The sequence below is a fragment of the Vulpes lagopus genome, chromosome 9 (assembly GCF_018345385.1).
Source record: "Vulpes lagopus strain Blue_001 chromosome 9, ASM1834538v1, whole genome shotgun sequence".
Lineage (NCBI taxonomy): Eukaryota > Metazoa > Chordata > Mammalia > Carnivora > Canidae > Vulpes > Vulpes lagopus.
In genome coordinates, this window is record NC_054832.1 from 8,967,254 (window position 1) to 8,992,315 (window position 25,062).

The 25,062-nt window shown below is 42.1% G+C and overlaps 2 protein-coding genes across 6 annotated transcripts in view; one reads left to right on the forward strand and one right to left on the reverse strand.

Annotated features, from left to right (window-relative positions):
- The window catches only part of PHF20L1 (PHD finger protein 20 like 1), a 78,291-nt gene extending 74,259 nt beyond the window's left edge, over positions 1–4,032 (reverse strand). For both annotated transcript variants that reach the window (XM_041768502.1, XM_041768501.1), the window contains exons 1-2: positions 3,731–4,032; positions 1,365–1,484 (exon numbers count right to left, since the gene is read on the reverse strand). In XM_041768502.1, the coding sequence (XP_041624436.1) occupies positions 1,365–1,447 (83 nt within the window). In that variant the 5' untranslated portion in view covers positions 1,448–1,484; positions 3,731–4,032. The remainder of the gene's footprint in view (positions 1–1,364; positions 1,485–3,730) is intronic.
- Positions 3,136–25,062, forward strand: part of TMEM71 (transmembrane protein 71) — a 44,861-nt gene continuing 22,934 nt past the window's right edge. For 2 of the 4 annotated variants that reach the window (XM_041768496.1, XM_041768499.1), the window contains exons 1-5: positions 15,764–16,138; positions 17,488–17,563; positions 18,782–18,842; positions 20,626–20,838; positions 22,354–22,526. In XM_041768496.1, coding sequence (XP_041624430.1) covers positions 17,524–17,563; positions 18,782–18,842; positions 20,626–20,838; positions 22,354–22,526 — 487 coding nt within the window. In that variant the 5' untranslated portion in view covers positions 15,764–16,138; positions 17,488–17,523. Of the gene's footprint in view, positions 3,445–15,763; positions 16,139–17,487; positions 17,564–18,781; positions 18,843–20,625; positions 20,839–22,353; positions 22,527–25,062 lie in introns of those variants that run through there. The other 2 variants (XM_041768498.1, XM_041768497.1) reach the window with 2 other exon arrangements.

Below are 25,062 nucleotides of genomic sequence, written 5' to 3' on the forward strand. Positions count from 1 at the left end.
GGTCCCAAGCCCCACCTGAGAAGTACTTTGTACACTCTCCATCTGATGAGTTTAACAATAAGTCCCCTAAAAAGAACTCCCCCCTGAGATGCACCTTACAGGCATGGGGCCAAATAATTGCCTTCCCACGTGAAACTGTAGTTTCAAAATGTCCCAGGGCAGTGCCTAAGACAGAGGCCATTAACCTGGGGATCAGGGACAGATGCAGAATTCTAAAATCACATACTGAGAGACAAAATCCCCAGACCAGTCTAAAGTCAAATGTCATGACTAAACAAGATTTCTCTACCTGCCACTGCCAACTCAGGAGGTTGACTTAATGCAAATCAATCAAGAGCAAATTTACAAAATGCCCACCGTGGTTTTTTTTGTTTTTTTTTTTTTTTTTTTTTTGCCCACCCGTGTTTTTAAGGGAGTTGTAGCAAGAGAAAATGTCAAAAAGTCTAGTGGACAAAGTCCCAGAGTCACTAAGCTGCCAGATCCCTCATCAAAATAAATGGGCTTCAAGAGAGCCCAGACAACCCCAGGGATCAAAGAGGAACTTTCAAATGCCCCTCTCAGGGAGGGAGCTGAGAATGGCAGCAAGAGGAAACTTCCTCCCAGGGACAAGAACTAGATGGCAGCTAAGGGGAATGAGGAAAGCATTTCCTAGAAGAGGGAATCCCTGTCAACCCTACTGTGGCCTAGGGACCCTTCCGTGTCGTTTCTCCTTTTCTCATTCCCATGTGGTGGTTTTATCCCTACACCGTTTATTAAGGGTCTAGCAGGACCCTGAATTCACAACCCATCACACATGGCCAAAACAGAAGAAATAAAAAAAGGTCTGAAAGAACTGCCCATTTAGTATGGAACAGTAACAACCTGCCTTTAATTCACTACCCCCTGGAGAAAGAGGAGGTAAACTTTATTTTTAGATGGGATGTTAAATAGTGACTGTGCTAACCATCAACATCCTCTGTGTTTTGAAAGATCGCCTCTGACACAGGCCAAGAAAACAGATCGATAATAAGTTTTACGCAAATCTTGGAAAGCTGGTTATCTGAATTAATTCCCTCCCTCGTACCACCACCATAGCTTACATTAAGTACACAGAAAGTGTGGACACTCTCTCTATACCTCATATCTTAGGTAATTATTTTCAGTTCTCAAACACCTTAAAAAATGATCCCGATTAAATATAGCTCTGAAATGCTAAACCTACAGAGTCTGCTGAAGGGCAAGAAAACTAAAAAAAACAATGTCCATGTGTATGCAAAATGTGAATACGCTAAGGTTTCTGCCACAGTCGAAAGAATAGCAACTGACTAACATGTTTAAGGCTACCAACGTCGTGCTTTCCACCAACAGCTCCATATTCTCCATACCATTTTTGTAAGTAGTCCAGTGCCTCCAAACGAGCACCAATCTCAAAAGTGATTCCAGGACGATTTGGGGGCTTTTTACTCATCTTGAGATCCTATTCTTCAGTATTTTCTTTTCACTACCTCAAGAGGAAAAAAAAAAAAAAAGTTAGATTCTGATGCATAAAATGCATAGGGAATAAAACAGAACTTTAAAAGCATTGCATGAGAAGTTAAAATAACTGCCAAATTTTAAGGAAATTTGAATGATGATTACCAACATCTGTAGGTAAAGTCCTACACACTTTGCAGGCAATCTTAATCATGAATCAAGGAAAAGGACATAAAGAACTACTTGAAAAGAACAAACAGATGGGCACTAAAACTTGCTAGTAGCCAAAATGCTTTACGTTTTAACTTGAAAACCAAGAAAATTCTCCACACCAGCTGAAAATGGTTTTCTGTCTTTGAAAAGTCAAGACACCTGAGTGCTCTGGAACATGACTATTGAAATTCTTAAGAGGACAAATTAATGAAGTTTTTCAACCAACATCTGAGTGCCTCATAGAACACCACCCTGGACAAGACACGAGAGAGCATATAAAGAAGGGGCAGGACACACTCCTCCGTGAGGAGGAGTTTTCATTGCCTCTGACTTCCCACTTTGGTAGATGATTCAATAATTTTAATTTAACACATAAAGTTGCAACAAAAATTTCTTCCTTCTACTTTGCATTCAATGAGCAACAATGTTGGATTTTTTTTTTTTTAACTGAGAACTTATTTCTACTCTATTTCAGTATAGTGCCCACATCGGACAAATACAAGTGGTCGTAATGTTCAGACACACACACACACACACACACACACACACAAAAACTACAAATTGAGAATCTATTGCTCTGTACGTCATTGAGGTGCGCACTCTTTACTCTCCTTTCAGCCCCAGTGGACACCAGAACCCCCGGGGGGAGCCGTCGTCACTGATCAGTACTTGAGGAATAGGAATGCCCTTTGAGACAGGCTCGATCAGAAACAGAGCCCGGAAATCAGGCATGTGAACCTGCTGTTAACTGTGGGGGGGGGGAGAGATCCCTAAAACCTTTTTGATATTTAGAATTACTAATAGGACGATGCGCTCCCTGGGTAAAAAAACAAGGCAAAACAAAAAAAAACCAAAACAAAATCAAAAAACAAAAACAAAAAACGAAACAAAACAAACAAAAAAAAAAACAAACAAAGGAAAAGTGTTACAACTACAGCATTTCATAGTTTGCCCACCATTCAAAAGGGACAAAAACATAACAGCAAACATAAAAACCCAACTGTCCTTTCCTCTTTGAAAGAATCTAAATAGGTAAGGGGTAAAAAACAAAAACAAAAACAAAAACAAAAAACAAAACAAAACACCAGTACTTGCCGCAAAATAAATAATCCAACCTATATACTCATGACGGGGAGGAGAGTGGCCTCTGGTCATGGCAAGAACAAAAATCAGTACATTAGGGTTAATGGGAAGCTAGGCCAGAGGGTATGTGGTGTAAAAGGGACAAAAGCAGGAATATTTTTGTTTAGAGTCTGGTCAGTGTGTAACACAGGAGGCAGGTACTTTAAACACTTCTGTGGCAACCTAACCCCACTTTTTCTACTGCTCTTCCCAAGAAGAGGTGGTTTACCAGTTGCACTACTTTCTACAATCGAACCTCGACCCCATCCATCGAAATGGGATGAAGACACACCGACTCCCCGGTTGGATGCTTTGGGATGAGGCACGATCTCCCTTTCCTTGAGCGGAGAGAGGGGAATGAAAAGGGATCTGAATTAAGGAGAAGGCAGAGCCGGTGTCTGGTGGCGGTGGGAGGGGGGACGGGGAGGGGGGACGGGGAGGGGGGAGACTCGAAGCAGGGGGAGAAAAGCGGACAGACACAAGACGGAGGAACATAAACAAGAAGAGAACGCAAACGAGAATGGCAATTAAAAAAAAAAAGAAAGAAAGAAAGAAAGAGAGAGAGACACCTGGATGGTTAACGTTGCAGGAGATGACAACTGGGAGGATAGAGAAAAATCAGCAAAGACGACGCGACAGCGGGAAAGTGAACCAAAGGTCAGAGAGGATGGCTGCGGGGCCCGGGGAGGGGCGGGAGGGGCGGGAGGGGCTCCCAGCCGGGGGCGCGGAGCCGGGGAAGCGTCCCGGTTTGACAGCCGTCCGGCCGCCGGCGGGAGGGGGGGCGGGGAGCGGCGGCGCCCAGACAATAGGGCCCCGGCGAGTTCAGGGGAGGGACGCGAGCCGGCGGCGGGCCGCGGAGAGACACCGGCGCGGGGGCGTCCCGGGCGGCCGGACGGGATGCAGGCGGCCTCCAGGCCCCGCCGCCGCCGCCGCCGCCTCTTACCGACTCGGCCTCCTCTCCGCACAGCAGCCGGGCCGTCCGGGGCCGAGCCGGGGCACGAGCAGGGCGGCCAGCCCGGGCCTCCGCCTCCGCCTCCGCCCAGGCAGCGGCCGGGGAGGAAGCAGGAGGGGAGCGAGCTGGGGCCGCAGCGCCGGGTCGGGCCCGAGATCGCGCGGGAGGTAGCAGGTCCGAGCCCTCAAGCCCGCTCAGTGTCCGCTGCCATCGCCGCCGCCGCCGCCTCCTCCTCCTCCGCCGCCGCCGCCGCTGCAGCCGCCGGCCAGCCCTGACGCGACGCCGGGCCCAGCGACGTCAGCCGCCCGCGACGCGCCGGAAGCGGGCCTGGTCGCGTCACGTGACTCGCGAGGGTTGGGCCCGGGCCGCGCAGCCGATTGGACGGCCGCCCCGGGAGGCGGGGCTTTTGCCGCGGTTGGCTGACGGCTCGCGGGAGGGGCCGTGATTAGCGAGGGCGAGAAAGCGCGCTCCGGGAGCCCGCTTAGGGGATGGGAAGTGCTTGACCTTTGAGGGGCCTGGTTACTGCCCACGCGATAGGCGACGGGTTTCCCCAACTCAACCCCAGCGCCTTGGGCAAACTTTTGTAAATGCACGACACTCTTGCTTAGAAATCCACCCCATTGCACAAGTAGAGGAGAGCAAGGGGTCACTGCCATGGCCTGCAAACAGCCAGCTCTTGCGTGGACGCTGCGCTGTTAGTGCACCTGACAACCACATTTGCACAATCTCGCTGTATGAGAGTCCTAACGACACAAAATGCAGGCATTGGTAGCATGCATGTGTGTTGTGTACGGCTGAAGAACCTGTGGGTAAATTGAGGTGCCTTCCCCAAGACCCCCCCAGCTGAGGATTGCAGAGCTGCTTTCCTCGATATTTACCCTGTGCCAAACCCTGTGCAAGGCACAGGACGATGTGAAACCCAAAGCGTCCCCACCCTGGGGGAAACCATCGAGTGAAGCCATTCAGAGCAATGTTGCGATGAAAATCTTTTTTTTTTTTTTTTTCCTCCCTCTTTCCAATGTACCACTCTGGATCTCAAGCTTTCTAAATGCAACATTGCATACAAATAACACTTCTATTTATCATGCTTTACAGTGGGGAGTTAAAATAGCAACGTATCTCTCTTTAAGCTTTAATTATAGTGAGATTTGGTGATTTAAACAACTATTTTCATACCCTTTTATGCCAGAGACATTCATTCAGCACTTACTCTGTTACTAATAGCTGCTGAGCTAGACTGAGCATGGCGATATATAGAAAAGATAGAAATAAGACAGTCTCTGGTGGACATTGGTCTGGTCTTGGGGGTGCCCAGCATCTGAACTCCCTTTCCATGTTTGGAAAGCTTACGGTCACGTTGTCATTGATGCAGCACACCGTGCATGCCCTGGATCTTCTGGACACACGACAGGATTGCACTTTCTATACTTTCTACACTTTCCCTTGAGAATTAGGCGTGGCCATTTGATTTGTCTGGCTAATAAAATGAAATCGGAAGTGAATTTTGGCCAGCTAGTCGTTCTAAAAGGCAATTCGGCCAAATTTCTGCCTCTGGCACAGGGATAAGCAATATTTGAGATGCTGGCTGCTCTAGTCACCCAGATTCTGGACGGACTGTGCTGAGGCCCAGAACTCACTGCTAAGCTACAACCGATATGTAGTATAAGGAGGAAAATAAATATTCACTGTTTTAAGTTTCTGAGAGTTTGGAGGTTGTTTGTTACACAGCATAACCTAACACAAACTGACTGATACACCCACCTTATGCGTCTTGGAGGCAAACTCACACCAAATAAGATAAAAATGTCAGAAGCTCCCACTCCCTGTCTCCCTTCCAGCAAAAGTGCTCTTCTCAGCCACACTTACTACGCTCTGTCCCTGAAGACTGTATGAGAAGCTGCTAGTGATATAGTGATGTTCAAAATAAGGAAAATCATGTCCAACAGCAGTGGCCGTACCAGGGACCTAATTTCTGACTTTTGGCCTAGAGCTAACTAACTGAACCCTAGCAGAGCCCATGCTCACCCACAAGCCATAAGTAAGGGAAAAATTGACATCTATTGTTAACATCAGTGAAAATTTGGCATTGCTTGTAATTGAAATAAAATAGATACATAAAGGATAACATAGTTTCGATCCACCCTCTGCCGTTTGTTAAGAATTCATCAGTCTATCCTGAAAATATGATTCCCTCATTTTAATTTTTTATTTATTATTTATTTATTTATTTATGACAGTCACAGAGAGGGGGGGTGGGCAGAGACACAGGCAGAGGGAGAAGCAGGCTCCATGCACCAGGAGCCCGACGTGGGACTCGATCCCAGGTCTCCAGGATCGCGCCCTGGGCTAAAGGCAGGCACTAAACCACTGTGCCACCCAGGGATCCCTCCCTCATTTTAATTGGTACTGAATAAGGGACTCCTCCAATAAAACAACTTGAAAGACAAAAGTGGAAATGAAGTCTTACCTAAATGATTCCTGGCTTGTGAATCGTACAGGGGAGTCTTCTCAGTGGACTTAATACCATCCACCAAAGGACACTTTGGAAATGGGAAGGAGAGTGTACTTTTAGTTGTCACATGATTGGGGTGGAGCGCTGTTGCAATTTAGTGGGACAGAGGAGGACTGCTAGACATCCTAAGAAGCACAATGCAGTCGTGTATCTTGAAGAATTGCCTCAGCTCGTGCATGACTTTTAATGTCCCTCTAAACATTCATGTAGGTCAGAACCCTTTTCATACTTGTCTAAGGCTAGAATTCAGTTTTGCACCAAGGCATAAAGTATTTTGCAAGGTTTTAATACACACTCAAATTTTCCAGGAATGAAGCAACCATGTCATATGAGGGAAGAGTGTTCTTTTTTATAAACATGTCCTAGAGTTTATCCCATTTTTTTTAAATCATGCCACCATTGGCAAAACTATTCATAATAGTTGAGGCACTGATTGCAGCTGTATCACTCTGCACCTGTTGCTGTTACATTCAAGGTAAATCTAAATTTTGATGCAAGCACTTGACTACTTTATTATGTCTCTTTGTGAGTCATGGCTGAACACAGTATTGTGTATTGAAACACATAATTATATTATTATGTATTGAAATGCATAACTATAAATTATGTCCATAAAGTTTGTTCTTAGGTTATTGTTATGTCATTTTATTAATTTTTAAATATATGCAGCTCGATTATGCCACCTGTGAATTTAATTTCAGAAAAGTTGAGAGGGTATTACATAATGTTAACTCAAAAAGGGAGCAGTAAGTCTGGTAAAACCAAAGAAAATTCATATAGGCTATTTTTGCCTCCTTTGACCATGTAAAATTAAAGGTCAGGATTGGGACAGGGATACAAGATACCAAAAAGTCTAGAGATGACTCCCCAACCATGCAGCGAAGCTATGCATTGCTATGTCCCCTCCCCTCTCTCCCACCCGACACACTCCTCCTCATGCAGATGGTTAGAGTTAGCCATCAGTCATTTCATCGCCAAATATAGAAAGAAAGAACTTACAGCTGTGTTTGAGTGGAACCAAACAAGCAGTGAGCAAATTATCTTGAAACAACGGTCCTTAGGCAGAAATCACTGAACTAAATTCCTCCAACATTAAAAATATAAATATGGAACCATTCTATCTCCTGGAATATTTGACAATTCTATATACCTATTTTAAGGGACAAAAAAGTTACTACTAAATATCTCATATTCTTTGTTACATATGAAACACAAGAAAGCCATTTTTTGTGTATTTTCTCTAATTTTATAATCAGCATCAAAGAAGAAAATCAAAGCACTTCAGAGTTTGTTGTTGTCGTTTTATTTTCCTTTTTTAAAGATTTTATTTATTTATTCATGAGAGACACAAAGGCAGAGAGAGAGGCAGAGACATAGGCAGAGCGAGAAGCAGGCGCCCTGCGGGGAGCCCCATGCAGGACTCGATCCCAGGACTCTGAGATCACAACCTGAGCTGAAGGCAGACATTCAACCACTGAGCCACCCAGGTGCCCCATTGTTATTTAGATACACTAGTTGAATAGAGACCTGAACTGTTGGAATAGACACCTGCGGAAACTCTCTTTTCCAGGTGCTTCAAACTCTGAAAATGGCACTAGCCTCACTTCCTTCCTCTGCCAACGAACCTGCTTATCTTGTCTGTCACTCTATCCCTTTTTCAACGGACCAGAAGCAATAGCTGTTCCAGAAGTAATTTCTCGCCGTTGGACCTCTTGGCCATGTGTGAACAGAATGGAGAGATACAGTCTCTCCCATACGTCCACACAGCATCCTGCTCACATTTCTAATGTTATTCTCATTGTGAGATTTTTCTTACTACTCACTGTGAACCAAACCTGATGGTCATAGGAGTGATTTAGACTGACTAGATGTGGATCAAGGACTCATCCTCAATCAGGCAAGTGGGAGTAGAGACTGGCCCAAACTTCATAGACTAAGAGATGGGAATGAGATGGGTTTATATGCTGCTTTCTTAGAATGAGTCAACTCTAAAGATGATTGGACATTATAAATTATTTACTTTTACTGGACGTTCATATGCTACTCAGAAGGTATCTGGATTTCTGAGATTTTAAAGAATTATTGACTTGGCAGTAGTGATTTTGAGATAATTGTCTCTGCTAGTGAAGGTCATAAAATAGAAATATATATATATGTATATATATATACATATATATATATTTCATTCGACAAAAGCTTAGAAGTGCAGCAAGAGATCTGAATGATAAAGAAGTTCTTTTTGTGCAGATTGCCCTGAAACAATGGAGTGACCACGAATTTGTCATCCAAGCCTGGACACTTACGGAAGTAAAAAAAAAAAAAGTGCTGTTATAATTATACCAGAATAACAAGTGGATTCCTGAGCAGTCTCAGACAAATGGAGACATTCATTCGATCACACTCCCTAAAACAGGAAGAAATAATAAAGAGAAATAAGGTAAAGCTTCCCTACTCGCAAAAGCACTGAATATGGAATCAATTCTTGACTCGCAATGGATTTTCTCCTTTGCAATACCAGAACAAAGGATGAGCTTTTCTTTAACTTTCAGCTTCTATGTTGATACCTTGGACCTCCTCTGATTTTTGTTGTTGTTTGCTGTTAACACTTCTATTAGCTAATCAGTATTTTCAGAACATTGCTCCACTAATCATTTGCATTAGACTCACCTGGGCTCTTTGTTAAAATGCAAATCCCATGGGCTCTAACCTGTGTCTTAGGTTTGAAGATTAGCAATCTGCACTTTAAAAGCCATCCTTTTTTTTTTTTTTCTTTTTTTTGTATATTGTTTTATTGGAGTTCGAACCTAAATGACTCTTAAGGTACATGAAGTTTCAGAACTGTGGTATGCTAGAATTCGTTTGGTTTCAAGTGACAGAAAACTTATGCAAACCGGTATAAGCATAAAGGGAATTTCTGTTTCTTTTTTTAGTATTAATGTCTTTAGAGAAAAAATCAGCAGTGGAGAGGGGCAAAGGGAGAAGGAGAAGCAGCCTTCCTGCTGAGTAGGGAGCCCGACATGGGCTTAATCCCAGGACCCTGGGATCATGACCTGAGCCCAGTGACTGAACCACCCAGGCACCCCAATTTCTGTTTCTCTGGAATCAAGAAGGGATAAGTCTACCTTCTGGGACAGCTAGATTCAGGAATCAAATTATAACATCTTTTATTCTGCTTCCTGTGGGTTGGCTTGACTCTCAAGATCCACATCCAGCTTCAGCCTTGTCATCACATCTTTTTTTTTTTTTTTAAGATTTTTATTTATTCATGAGAGACACAAAGAGAGAGACAGAGACATAAGCAGAAGGAGAAACAGACTCCTTGCAGGGAGCCCAATGCAAGATTCGATCCCAGGATGCCGGGATCATACCCTGAGCCAAAGGCAGACACTCAACCACTGAGCCACCCAGGTATCTCCATCACAACATCTTGGTGAACACAAAAACAAGTCCTAGAACTCATTCTTTCATTGGCCTAAACTACATCAGGTACTCACTGTGAACCAAACCTGATGGTCATAGGAGTGATTTGGACTGACTAGATGTGGATCAAGGACTCATCCTCAATCAGGCAAGTGGGAGTAGAGACTGGCCCAAACTTCACAGACTAAGAGATGGGAATGAGTGGGTCCTTTAAAGAAAATTGGGGTGTGGTTCTTGAAAGAAATAGAACAGAAGCTGGACAACAAAGCAACTAATATTCATTTCAAATAGCTTCTACTGACTGTAACTCCAAATTACGACTCACAGCCATGCAACACAGCTAAGAACATTTTTCCTGGTTTGCAAAACTAGAAAAGCAAGCCAATTAAGAGGCAAATGTACTGAGAGATTGACATCACATTCGTGTTCCGGATTCCTTAGGTGTCTACTTTCAGAGGCGGTCTCAACACCATAGAAACACGTTGCTGGGGATTGCAGCGGATTAAGCGACCTACTCTTGGTTTCAGTTCAGGTCATGATCTCAGAGTCCTGAGATTGAGCCCCGTGTAGGGCTCCACACTCAGTGCAGAATCAGCTTGAGATTCTTTTCCCTCCTTCTTCCTCCCCCTCTGCTCCTCACCCTGTACTCTCTCTTTCTTGCTCTCTCTCTTTCTCGCTCAAATAAATAAATAAATAGATAAATAAATAAAATACTTTTTAAAAAAACTGGGGGAAGAGAGGGTGAGCAACACAACCTAGCAAGTATACAGATTAATAGTAACCAAGTAGCGAACACTTTTATCCTCTTCTTGATCATTATTTTCCTTGAGAATGGAGCTGGCCACAATTTGATGGCATCCTTAGGGCAGACAGCCTGCATGCATTCTTTCATCATTCATTGGCTTGTTTAATCTCTCAACAAACTTTTATTGAAATTGTACCAAGTCTTAGAAACTGGGCAATGCAGTCTGAGAGAATGTAAAGAAAAATACAACTAAATATCCAATTCTAAGTTGACTCGCAGTGGTGGGGAGATGGATATGGAAACAACCAAGTACAATAATGACATTGATATTCGATTAGATACTAATCCATTTGAAACACGTATATTCCTGTGCTTACTCTGACTCAGCAAATCAAGGAGGACTGCATAGAGGAAGTGGCATTTGAAAAATGCTTTGAGGATAACTAAGCTTCAAATAAGGGTTCTATGCAGATTCTAAAATTATTATTGCCCTATCGCTCTTTATTGTTTTGATTCAAGCTGTGGCACCTAAGAAATATCATTCTACTTCCATTTCCTTCCCACAAGCATTTATTGAACATCTGCAATATGCCAGGTACCATGCTAGGCTCAAGGAGCATAGTGATAAATAAGCTAAATGCCTGATCTTGAGGCATTTAACAGGGCAGTCAAGTAGACCAAACAGGTGCTTTTGGTAAACATTAAGTGTCAGGATGCAGGAATGTGCAAGGTCAGAATCTCTGCTCTAACTAGTCACTTGCAACTGGCCTAAGTGTCTGTTCTCTTGGTCGGGACCAGAACACAATACCAACATCTCCAAAGCAACTGCCTGACATTCAGATGAAAAAGTGACTCTCTGGGGGAGGAAAGAAGGGTGGGTAAGGGCAGAGAACTTGTCTTCACAAGCATTGCCACAGTTCATTGTTTTGCCTCAGTAAAAATATTGCAGCAACACAACTTTGTGGTCAGGTATTGGATTACTTCCTCTTTTGTGTTTTTGCAAAACATTCAACAGAGCCAGTTTCACCAGGAAAAGGATAAACACAATTTAATTTTCTTTCTTTTCTTTTCATTAAAAAAAAAACTCTGAAGAACATAGAAGATTATACATTTAAAGGAAATCAATGCATTAACTTATTTCTTGTTATTTTTTAAAATAGCAACTTCAAATAATGAAGAGCTAGGGGTTTGGACTAAGACCAAGAGTTGTAAGTTAAACCTGACACTAGTACCAGAATATTTGGGAACTAGACACCTCTCTGATTCTCCTTTCCTCACACAGTAATGGGAATATGAAATCTACTTCCCAGGGTTGTCAGGAGGATTAAACTCAATAGAACAAGTCTTCTATGTTTTGCCAATTATCATTGAGATATCAATGTCAGGTGTTTCCTGATGTTTCTTTGTCACCAGTCACAGGGACACACATTTCTTGTCATTGTAGTCTCTGAGGATGGTTTCAGTTTCACTCACTGTAATTCCATGAAAACACGCATCTGAGGATTTACTTTGCGTCAAAGTTGTGTTTGCTGCTGGGGATTTTAGAGATGACTAGAACACTGTTCTTGCCACCAAGAATGCAAGCTCCTACTTAAACTTTATTGATAGGGTTTTCATGAGCTCATCGGTCTCTCTCCATCCCGCTCCTCTGCCTGACCTCCCCCCCCCCACCATGTCTCCATCTATCTCTCTCCATGTAAATCTCCTAAAGAAAAATTATCCCCACTGTCATTCAAAGATGAACCCTGAGCAAACAATAAGGACATATCTAGAGCATTTTTGAGACAGGAATTCTAGCCACAAGAAACCTTATATAAATCCTAAAAAAAAACACCACACATTACTGAATTCATTTATGAGTTCTAACAGTTTTTTTAAAGAGTCTTTAGAGTTTTCTATATATAAGATCATGTCATCTGCAAATGGATAATTTTACTTCTTCCTTTCTGATTTGAATACCTTTTATTTATTTGTCTTGCCTAGTTGCTCTGGGAAAGACTTCCAGTGTTGAGAGTGGGCTTAAATTTACTGCTCACCCGTTCCCCTTCTACATACATAACCTCCCTTAAGAGTTGAGGATTGGACATTCCATGGGATGGAATTTTTCAAAACCCTGATTTTGGGGCACCTGGGTGACTCAGTCAGTTAAGTGTCTGCCTTCAGCTCAAGCCATGATCCTGGGGTCCTGGGATCAAGCCCCGCATCAGACTCCCTGCTCCAGGGGGAGGCTGCTTCTCCCTCTCCTCCTTGTTCGTGTGCTCTCTCATTACCTCTGTCTGTCTGTCTCTCTCTCTCTCTCTCAAATAAATACATAAAATCTTTAAAAAAATAAAAATAAAAATCTTCAACAACAACACTGATTTCGAGCATGCAGAATAAAGGTGCTGAAATCAGTTCTCCCTAGCTTCTAATTCAGTTATTCATTGATCCTACAGATATTAATGGATAACCTATTATATGGCGGGCAGCATTCTTGATACTAGGCCTACAGAAATGAAGAAAAATGACGAAACTCTCTGCCTCCGTAAAGCCTACAGTCTGGCTGAGGAATATATTTATCACTACAAAAAAAAAAAATTTTGTGGTATGGTACATGGTGAAAAGTACTAGAGAGAAGAATACAGCAGGGGAAGAATAAGGGGAGTGTGGGGAGGGTGATTTAGTGAGGACCAAAGCAGTTGAGTCAAGAGCTAAGGGAGGTGAAGAACAGTCTCTGACTACCAGGGGATATTCTGGGCAGGAAGAAGAGTGAGCAGAAAAAATCCTGGAGCAAGCACAAGTCTGGCATTTAAGGAACAGCAAGGAAACAAGTGGGTCTGAAGAGAGGGGAGTGAAGAGGAAGGTGCAGGGCTGGAATTCTGGCTCTGATGCTTGCTAGTGTCGGGAGAATTATGTAAACTCCCCAAACCTCCATCCTGCCTGTGGATAATAACTGTACTATTTCCTCGGGCTGCGTGAGGTTGAAACAAGATTATACATGCAGTGTTTCCATACTGGGCCTGGTGCACAAGGAATGATTGTTTTTGCTGACAGACTAAGAATCCAAGCTTAGAATCTTAGCTCTTCCAGCTCGCCGTTGACTGGCTGTGTGACGTTAGACAAAGTATTGAGCTCTCTGTGCCTCAGTTTCCTCATCTGTAAAATGAGGATAATGACAGAGCCTCCCTCATGGAGTTGGTATGAGGACTAAATGTGCTAATATATGTAAAGACAGTAGAACAGTGCCTGGCAAATAGTGAGGGCTCCAGAAAGTTTGCAATGATTATGAACATTAATGAGGTCCTAATATGTTCCAGATCAGTAAAGGAATAGACCAAAAAGTAAAATCTGTTTGATGTCAGCCTTTAGGGAAAGGGGATTTATGGACATAGGCAGAGCACAGCGTCTTGAAGAATCAGAAGGATTTTTTTTCCCTTCCCCTTCTAGAAAACATGAGCCAGGGCTGGAAGGAGAAGACGAAAATAGAAAGAATAGAAGAAACAGGAAAAGGATGAGAACGGGGAGATCTGTGGATTATAAGAGAGAGGGTACCAGACTCCTAGAACAGCTGTAGATCAGACTGGCTATTGGGTAAATGTAGACAGATATGACCAGACACAGTCTGGAATAAATGCGTCTGTATTCTAAGGATGACACTAAGGCAGCAAGAGACTCTGACCAAATAGACTACAAGGACAAATGGCCCAGAAAGTAACATTTTTGAGGACTGTGTATTAGTTATCTATTGTTGTGTAAAAAGTTACCCTAAGGGACGCCTGGGTGGCTCAGCAGTTGGGCACCTGCCTTCAACTCAGGGCATGATCCCGGAGTCCCAGGATCGGGTCCCACATTGGGCTCCCTGCAGGGAGCCTGCTTCTCCCTCTGCCTGTGTCTCTGCCTCTCTCTGTGTCTCTCATGAATAAATAAATAAAATCTTAAAAAAAAACGTTACCCTAAAACTTGGTGCCTTAAAACACGATTTATTATCACATAGTTTCTATGGGTCAGAAATATGGACAATGCTGAACTGACGCCTCTGCTTGCAGGTGTTGGTAGGCTGCAATCAAAGTATTAGCTGGAGCTACAGTCATCTCAAGGCTCAACTGGGGAAAGATCCGCTTGTAAGCTCACTCACGTGGCTGTTGGCTGGATTGATTCCCAGCTTCAGTCCTTCCCTGGCATTTGAGACAACTCCTTAGATTCTTGCCTTGTGCGCTTCTCCAACATGGTGGCTTGCTTCATCAAAGTATATAAGCCTAGAAGGAAATAGGGAGGCCAACCAGACTTGTAACCTAATTGTGAAGTGACAACCCACCACTTGTGTCTCATCTATGCAGGAGAAGCAAGTTATTTGCTTCTGCCCACATTGAAGGAGAGGGAATCACACAAGGATCTTTGAGGGCCATCTTTGCAAGCTGTCTACCACAGACTAGATGCACTATCAACAGCTTCTGCTGCTAGGAGCATGTTCTACAGAAGATCTTGCCTTTGGCATAATCTTAAGGAGGAAGGGAATCTCAAGAAAAAATAAGATTAACTTTTCTGCCAGGCTGACTGACTAGGGCTTCAGAAGAGAAGCTGATTTACAGAAAACAAGGTGCACATCTTGCACCTCTGAGCTGAGGATTCACTTATTTCTCATTTCTTTTATCTCATTTAATTTCCAAGGCATCCTGCAAAATGTATATTATTACTCACGATTGAAAGAATTGCAACTCAAAGAGGTTAAGCCACAAATCCAAGGTTGCACAGCTGGCAGGCAAAGTTTGAATCTCTGCCTGGTTCCAAAACCCATATTCTCTCCATACCCAACGCACCTTAATGTTGCTAGAATGTGTTTTGTTTTGTTTTGTTTTACCATTTTCAACAGTGGAGATTTTTAGGAACCCCTTGACAGCGGGAAATTCTTTGAGGTCACCTAAAATATAAATATAAAATACAAAATGTCACCCATAGGGTTCCCTGTAAAGCTCAACCTTTGGCGAATCAACATATTGCCACTACAGACATTTTCACAAAATCCAGTTCCTGGTATCAAATAGTATCCTGAACTTCATAGCATCAGTGTGTTATCATCAATAAACTTAATTAATTTGGACAGAGCACAACTATGCACTGCTCATACAGAAAAAGGCCAGAGGATGATGAGCAAGAAGTGTGGCTTCTAGGGAAGTTCTCACGTTCTCACAGCAAGGGGTGGAGAGGTAGCTCAGAAAGGCATCCCTCGAGTGACCATGATGTATCCAGCTGGCCTGATTTGTGGGCGGCACCTCCCCTGCTGCTGGTCCAGGAAACTATTTTCAGTCTTCACCATAACTCCTGGGCGTGAATGCCACTGATGAGAGCCCAACAGGAAGTGTGACCTCATCTTGCCTCTCAGTCTCTGGTTACGCAGGCTGTTTTTGAAAGAAAACAAGAACGGTTATAAAGCTGACTTTCTCGAGAACGACATGCCCTTTTATTCTAAGAAACAGCCAAAAGAACAAGAGGCCACTGAAGACCAAACTTCCCTGCAAACTCCTGCACACAGTGGCGTGTGCAGGCATCTGTTACTAGGAGGGAATGGGATTTCCCTTTATTACGAGACGTCTTTGCACCTGTTGACACTCTGACATTATTTTCAGCTGAAGGACCGCTAAGTCCAGGATCTCTCCACTGTCAACCAGAGGAAGCTTCGTACGTCAGTGATTCTTCTATTTATCAATAGGAAGAAGCAACTGGGAACTCCCTTTGGAAGGAGCATGTATGGACAGATTATTTTGCAGAATGGATGTGTTACTTTGATGGAATTCTGGTAGACAGAATCTGTTTCTTGAAAAGATTTAGAGCTGTTACTGAAGGCTTTTGCAGTGCTACTAATATTCGATTAACTGTTAGTATACTGCCTGTAGCCTGAAACAAATATTTGTAAGATAGAGCAGTAAAACTTTGCTTTCTGCCACAGGATGTGTTGCTTTAAATTGAAACTTAATGCCTGGGGAAAGCTAACATGGTATAATTTGGGCTGCACACCTCGGAGGATATTGATCAAAAATCAAAAGGACAGTGGCAAACTATTATATTATGGTGCAAACCATCTTATTTTATATTCCAAACGAAAACCTATGAATGTGTGCCTTGATTTAGAGATCTTCTGGGGAATGACCAGCGTGTTCTCCTGGCTTCTCGGAAGGTCTCTATAAGCTAAGATGTATATTTCCTAGAAGGTGTTGCATCTAATTTATTGCATCCATTTTGGAGCTGTAAGATTATCCTGGCTTGACTTAATGTATGACAGCTACAAAAAACAGTCCATTACTAGTTATCACATTTTGAAAATGTGGATAGAGGTGGTGAACCAGAAAAGAATTTAGTCCTGCCTTGCAAGGCTATTAGGGTAGCGATGTGTCGAAAGTGTCATAGTCTGCAGCAGGTAGATCTATGTGGTGAGTGGTGGATGAGCAAAGTCTACATAATTTATACACTTGGATGTATTTTTAATTTGTAATTGAGAAAGTAAATTTATATGTTGATGAGAACTGCGTTTTGAAATCTGCCTGATGGTAGCCTATTTTTAGTGCAACGCTGCTTGTGCTGCTGGGAATGTCCAGGCTCTAAAGACCGCCAGCCCTCGCTATGGGAACCTGTCAATGGTTCGAGGTGTCACACAAAAGACAGACACCAATCCCCAAGCGTGGCTTGAAACTTGATAATGGTGGCAATGTGTGTGGGATGATGAAACTACAAATACACGTATTTAGAGGGCTCTATAACCCAATCTTTTTTCTGATTTCTCAAACAAATAACTCACTTGTATTATTTATTTTGGTGACAAATCAACCACGCAAATCTAGCTTTCCCAAATAAAATGCTGTTCTTATTTACAGAATGAAATTATTTGGATACACTCAGCCACATAACGGGAAATAATTCAAAATCGTAGATGCAGACACAACCTCAGTGGTCACTCTTTCCAGTCTCCTCTTTCAGTCCTGAATCTCTGTGTCATTCAGTAAACAAGTCTGACTGGTGCAATTAGTAAATGCCATCTGTTTTGGCATCATTTTTCTATTTTTAATATATAATCCACCTTTTTTTTCATGTCTTTTTCAGAAAATCTGTGAAGTTTGAACAAGCAGCCTTCCCAACATGTACCGAATATCTCAACTGATGTCAACACCAGTAGCAAGTAAATGTGGGAGAACTGCTATGCGCAATTATCTTTTGAACGATTAGACTTCTTTTAGCAATTTCCTTGCTTTGATTTTGCTGATACTCATACCATTAACCATCTGTCAGTAGCTTGTGCTTCTTAAGTGCCAGTGTTCACTTTGGCAATGATTTTGACTTCATTTCTTTCCTTGAGAGAAATGTGGTATTTGTCTTTTTAGTAGAAAAAAAATCACTGGTTTTTTAGATGCCTGTGCATAAATGTGAAAGGAGATTGTTTATCAGCTACTATTAAGATGCAAAACTGTCTATAAAAAAATACTGAATGATTTTGATAGCTACTTGCAGGAAGTAAGGGCGTTGTTAAAACGGTAGTGGTTTCAAGTTTCTTCCTTCCTCTTGTCATTTTCTCCCCAAACCCTGCTTGTAACCAGCCCCCCCCCAACACACACACCTACAATTTACTCCTTACTAATCAACCAGCCTGATCTGAAAGTCTAAAGTTTGTCTTTGATATTAATCGTCTGCAATAAGAATCAACTTTCACTGAGCCTCTTAGAAGTGTTTACACATTACTGTATAAAATCCTGCTTTAGAGTTTAGAATATTAATTAACTGCACTTTCTCCAACTGAAATCTGTTGCTATGCCTTGGTTAAAGTGGAATGAATGAACGGATGATTTTTTTAATTAAGAATATTCACAGACTTCATATGTTGGAAAATCATTTCTATAAAACAAAACAACATATTTTTTTTCTTCCACTAACGTCTTCTGCTCATTATTTTACAATAGAAGTGTTTTACAATGCCCTAATGAGAGAGAGTCTAGGCAGATGATTGAATTCCTCAAATTACTGAGTAAGTTAAAATAACTAGCACATCGGGTCATTGATTTTGGTTTTCTACAGCTTCACACGAGATGCTTTCTTCCTCCTTTTCATGATGAATCAGTTTGATGCTAATGGTTTATTATTACCTCATCCTCCACTAAGAAACCTCTAAAGGAATGTTGAGTGAGTGAAAAAACAGAAGATAGAAGCCCTTAGATTATTTCTGGCTCCCCGTAAAGGCCTGATGACAAATTGTGTCAGTCCTGATTCACTGGACGGTTGCACCCGTTGGAATCTCCGCTGAGTCTGGAGCTATGCAGACCTTCTTTGACGCCTCTGTTATTTGCAGTCATGCATGTTAGGCAGGTGGGATAAATTTGTCCTTCTCTCCTGTTTGCTGATGCAGGTTCTTCTGGCTCTGAGGGAGGATATACTGGAAAGCCGTCTCCCACTTGTGTTTTCCCAAGGTATTCCATGGGGCTTTTCTCAAGACAAATCACTCATGTTCTCTTCCTGTGTGTCTTACTCTGTTGCCTTCCTTGTTTAAAAATATTTGTTATAGCTCTCATGTAGTTTTGGTATGGGCATAAATCTTCAGTCCCATGCACCTACAAAATGAAAACTTGCCTACCCTAATTACAGAATTGGAGGGGGTGGCTATAAGTGTGGGAGCAAATGTGAATTGTTTGGGGAGTGAAGAAGCTGCTGAATGCTGATGAATAGTTACGTTTGCTTAAACCGATGTTCTCCTAAATATGCTTTACGATCTCACTTTTTAAGAGCAACAAGTTTCTAAGTTTCTACACCAATGCACAAGCTGGCCGAATGCTGTGCTCCACAAAAGTGTGTAGAGTCTACCATTTTGTTCAAGTTCTACAATGAAATCTCTCTTTTCCTTCCTTCCTTTTTGCCCCTATCTCTTCTCTTCATCTTTTATTCCTTATGCACATCTCATTGATGTTTTCTCTAGCATTTTGTGAAATGTGCCAATGGTATAAAGGAATCCTGCATTGGTGTAGAATTTGCATACAAATTCTAGGCTTCTTGCTACTGTCAAATGAATCTACCAAGGATGAACAAGAAGGTCATGGAAATGAGCACGTGCTTTATAGTGCTATAAAGTCAGATAGATCAGGGTTCAAATCCTAGCTCTGTCACTCACCAGCTATCACAAAATGTCCAAGTTATTTGTCCTTCAGCATCTCAGGTTTTTTCTTTTCCTACAGTACAATGAAGATTCCAATACTTAGCTTTTGGGGAGGTTTGTGAAGAGTAAATAAAGCATGAAGTATGAGCCAGGCCCCTCATATGTTTTCAATAAATATTATCCATTTAAAACTGTATTTTACTAATGTTAGTGCATGTGTTAATTGCAGACAGGTTTCTACATTTAAAACTTTACCAGAGGGTGCCTGGGTGGCTCAGTCGGTTAAGTGTCTGCCTTTGGCCCTAGTTATGATCCCAGGCTCCCTACTCAGTGCAGAGTCTGCTTCTCCCTCTCCCTCTGACTCTCCCACCCCCATTCGTGCTCTCTCTCACTCTCTATCTCAAATAAATACATAAATCTTTTTAAAAAATTAAATAAAACTTTGTCAGAAATTCAGAGAGCATGCAACATGAGGTGGCCCTTCAATCACACAGATATATGATTGTTTCTCAAACCTAAGACATGTGAAGATTTAGCCAACTAAATAAGAGATTTCCCTGGATACCAAATCACAAACTGTATGATCGTTTGTGCAGCTAACCTAGAGGGAAGTTGGCAAAGGTCAAAAAGATCTCTTTGATTGTGTGCTCACCCTATAATTCATCTGTGTCTGGTGGCCACAGAGCTGTAATTTATCAATCGCAGGGAAAGAGCAAGGATATGGCAATTGGAGGACTATTCAAAGAAAAGGAGTGGAGACTCTTAAGCTTCCAACACCCCAGATAGGCTGTTTTGTAATTTATCCATCCAAGAAAATGGATTAATGTCAAGGGTGTAGTTGCCTCATATGGCAAAAAGACTGATTAGCCATAATGTTTTCATCAACATGTTTAAAACAGAAAGAAGCACTATATGCCCTGTCTTTCAGTGCTCTCATTAGTGAGGAGATGAAGTCCAGATTGACAGTGACATTTTTAGGGCAGCAGAAGTAACTGGTAGCCATGAAGACAAAGAGGTATTTTTCCTTCACGGTGGCTAGAAATGTGTTTTTTTGTGGGACTGATGCAGTGGAGAGATGCAAAGGACTTTCCTTCTCCCTTTAGCTTTGGCTGTGATTTCCTGGATGGTGACACTTCCTTCAAATGCTGCTCCATAGATCTCCTGACAGGCTCCCACTCTGCCTGTCGCCGGAGTCCCAGACTCCTCTCCAATGGCTACTACACTTGGACAGCAGACAGTTTCCTCTGTGACAAAGATGGCAACATAACTCTGAGTCCACCCCAGACCAGTGTTCTTTACAAGGAGAATTTAGTTAGGTAAGTCAAGCATATTGTGTAAAATAATCTGAAGTGCAATCCATCCACTAATTGTTCATTCATTCATTTGTTCATTCAGCGATGATTTTCAAGAGCCCATTACTGCTCCAGACTGTGGACGCTCAGAAACTAATATGGGGCATGGACAGCTGACATAAAAACAAACAAACGTGATGAAGTGATATGGGTGTTGGGGTAGAGGTCTGAACAGAATGCAGTGGAGGAGAAGAGGAAGGGAAACCTGTTTCACTTGGAGAAATAGGTTAAAACAAGATTCCTAGAGATAGTGAAGATTGATTTGAGTCTTGACAGATGTATGATGTTAGCCAAAATAAAAGTAGCACTGGAGACTTCCAGAGAGGGAACAGGCATGGAGTTCTGGACCCAGTACAATTTGGGAAATGGCAGGTGTTTTGGCAGAGATACAGCTCAGGGTGGAAGGGACACGAGAGAAGACTGAGCAGACAGACACAGAGGCTGAATGGAGAAGCTCCAAATCCAGCTGAGGGCATTGGTTTTTGTTCTGCAGGTAGAGAGGAGCCATTGACAAAGGAACAGATTTTTTCCTTAGCATGTTAACCCTGATTACAATGTAGAGGATGAATTACTGGGAGTGTTGCTGGTTGTGTAGTCCAAATCTTTCAGAAATGCCAACCAAATTATGTCACCACCATACCCCTCCCTTGACATACCCAGTGATTTCCCCTCACTCTAATATCAAATTCCAACTCTTCACATAACACTTGGGATTCTCCATTATCGTTATATTCAAGATTCTTCATTCCCTGCCTTAATTTTACCTCTCTCCAGCCTCATTTCCTAGCATGACCCAATATGAGGCATATTTGTTCTTCAATGAATAGGTCAGATCATCCTATGCAGCTCAATGGTCTCCTACTCCTAGAAGGCTCCCTTGACTCTCGATCAGCAATACCCTTCCTGATGCTTACAGAGCAGCTTACAGAGCAGCTTATGTCCCAGACATAGCATGGTAATGCAGAGCAGAGACTATGGAACCAGCTCACCTGGGTTTACCTCCTAGTTATAACACTTACTAAAGGTATATTCCCAGCCAAGTTACCTAACCTTTTGTGCCTCAGTTTCCTGATCTGAAAAATGGGGTCACAATAGTACTTTCCTCTCAGGGCTGTTCTAAGAATCATGTGGTTACTATATGTAAACCATGTAGAAAGACATCTGGCGTGGGATAAGCTCTATAAAGGCATTAGCTTCATCTGCATTATTCTTGTCTTCCTCCTGTACTGGATTGTGAACATTTTTTTACCCAAGTTTTTATCTTATATATCAGTATTTTGGTATTGATCCAGGCACCTGGCACACACAGAATTTAAGAAACTTCTGTGCGATTAACAGAGGGAACAAATGAAATGAGCTTTGCAGATCTGAGTTATAGAGATGTGTTCTATGTGTCAAATCACTTTCACTAAATTCTTGGTTTTGAACCAGAGGTGGCTGCTATTCATTATGCATCATGTTACCTTCATTCTTCTCCAGAATATTTAGAAAGAAAAGGAGAATCCGCCGTTCCTTTTCTAATCTCTTCAGCCTCAGTGCCTCTAAATCCTGGCTGCATGGAAACATCTTTGGTGATGTTGACTCTCCCCTAAGTGAGGACACCTGGTTGGAGGGAGTCAGGAAGCTGGATGCACACCATTGCAGTGAGATCGGTGAGTTTGAATCTCCTTATCATTTGCAGTAGCAGAAATATCATGGGCAGTAGCAACCATGTGGTCCTGGACCAATGTAAATTTCAGAGATGACCATCATTGCATAGAGAGGATGGGCCACATTTTTAAAAATTACCCAAAGTTCTATCCACATTACTTATATGATTGAACTACATACATGTTCATATCACGTGTTATGAAAATAGTCTTTTTTAAATGTGTAAGTTATTAAGATGATAATATCTGAAAAATATATTTGTACATCTTCAGTGTAGCTTCTCTATGTGGAATATGATGGAGAAAAGACACTGAAGTTGGGGTCCAGGTCCCCAGGTGGGCATCCTGAGATAGTTACTTAACTTGGCTATGTCTCGATTTCCTTATTTTATTTTAGTTTTTTTCAATTTCCTTATTTTAAAAACAAGATACATATACAGAGTTTGATAATATATATATTCCTGTTGAAATATGTGCTATATGTATATATTAGACATACATGTATATCATATATATACACGCGTATACATATTAAATATACATGATATTATGTAATACACATAATAAAATATTAATACATGTATATGTGTGTATAGATACACATATATATGTATATAAACACAATGATGTGAACTCAAAGTATATCTTAAAGATTAAATGGGACAATGAGTATCAAGCATAGTTCAATCCCTGGTACTCAATGATTTGTAGTTATAATTATTTTTATTACTAGAATGGAGACAATGGATATTTACTAGGCACCTACCATCTGCCAGGCAGTATGCAGGGTCTGGGGACACAAGAGTAAATACAAATAATATAACCTCAGACTCTATTTGCTGGGACAGGGGGGTGAGGTTCAGATCTCTGTCAAATAATTGCACAAATATAAAATAATTATAGTAATGCCATGGAGAAAAAAAAATATGATGTAATGGGTGATTTGACCCAATCAGAAACTCAGGAAAGTCATCTCTGTGGAAGTGGCATTTGAGCTGATTTCTAGAAAGTAGGAAGGGCTTCTCTGGGCAAAGGGGGGAAGGTAAGAACATTCTAGACTCAAGAGACAAAATGGCTAGGTCTGAGGAGTCTGGGAAGTAGGTTTGCTGGATGAGGGAAGACTACATACCTGGTTTGGAGAATGTTGGGTTTAAGTTCCTTTGGGACATAAGGAGCAAGTCAACCTGGAGCTCCAAGGGGCAGTGTGTCAAAGATACACATCCATGAGTCACCTAACCCTAGGTGGCCCCTGAAGCCATGGAGTGGATGAGAGAGATTAGGAAGAGGGTAGAGTTGGCAAAGAGGGAGTCTAGAATGGAATTTTTTGAATGGGTAAATAGAAAGGATTAGCCTGCAAAGGGGATTGAGAGGAGGCACACAAAACTAAGTGAAATGAGAATCAAAGGAAAATAGTGCTTTGAGAGGGATGGGGTTGTCAACAGTGGCAAATCATGCCCAAAGGTTAAATGGAATGGCAACTGGATTCATTGATCTGGAAGTTGTTGGTGGTAGAGTGACAGAAGCTGAAGAGAACCAGGAGAAGGGTGAAGAGTGTGGGAGGTAAGGAAATGGAGGCATGAGATATTAACACTTCAAGGTGTCTTCTGGGCAAAGAAGGAGAAAGACTTGGTCTCTCTCTCTCTCTCACACACACACACACACACACACACACACACACATTTGACTCTGGTCACACTCATCCACTCTCGGTTCCCTGAATGGACCATGTTCTTCCACACTTCTGTAGTTTTTTCTCATATTGTTCTCTCTGCTGGAATTCATTCATTCATTCATTCATTCACTGGTAAGATTTTATTGAGGGTCAGGTACATACCAGGCACGATTTTACACATGGGGACATAGTGGTGACCAAACTCATTCAAATGAAACTTGCATCCCTGTGAGAGAAGACAGGCAATAAATAAATTACAGAGAATGTTATAAGTGGTAAATGGTATGGAAAACAAAAAAGGAAGAAGAGATGGGAATTGCAGGTTTAAGTAGGGTGATTAAGATGGCCTCATGAGAATGACTTCTGAGCATTGACTGAAAAGTGGGAGTGAAGCATTGAGAAGAGGAACAATCCAGGCAAAGGAAATGTGAGTGCAAAGGCTCTGGACTAGGAGCATCCCAGGGCTGAGTGTGAAAGGAGAGGAGAGAGGATAGGATCACAGGGGTATGTGACTGGGTGCTAGCGGGGAAGGACAGGGACCATGGAAAACCATTTCAAACACCTTGCCTTCTCCTCTGAGTGAGAAGAGAACCTATTGGAGGATTTTGAGTAGAGGAATAGTATGATTCCATTTACACACTGACAAGATATCTCTGACTGCTGTGTTCAAATTAAATGTTAGGTAGGTATTGGGGCAGATGCAAGGAAACCAGTTAAAGGGCTGTTGGAGTAACTCGGTGGGAAGATAATAGTGACTTGAACTAAGCAGGTAGAGATGAGAAGTAGTAGGATTCTTGATATATTTCAAAAATAGTGCCAACAGGAAAAAAAAATAGCCAACAGGATTTGCTGATGTGGGCTGAGAGA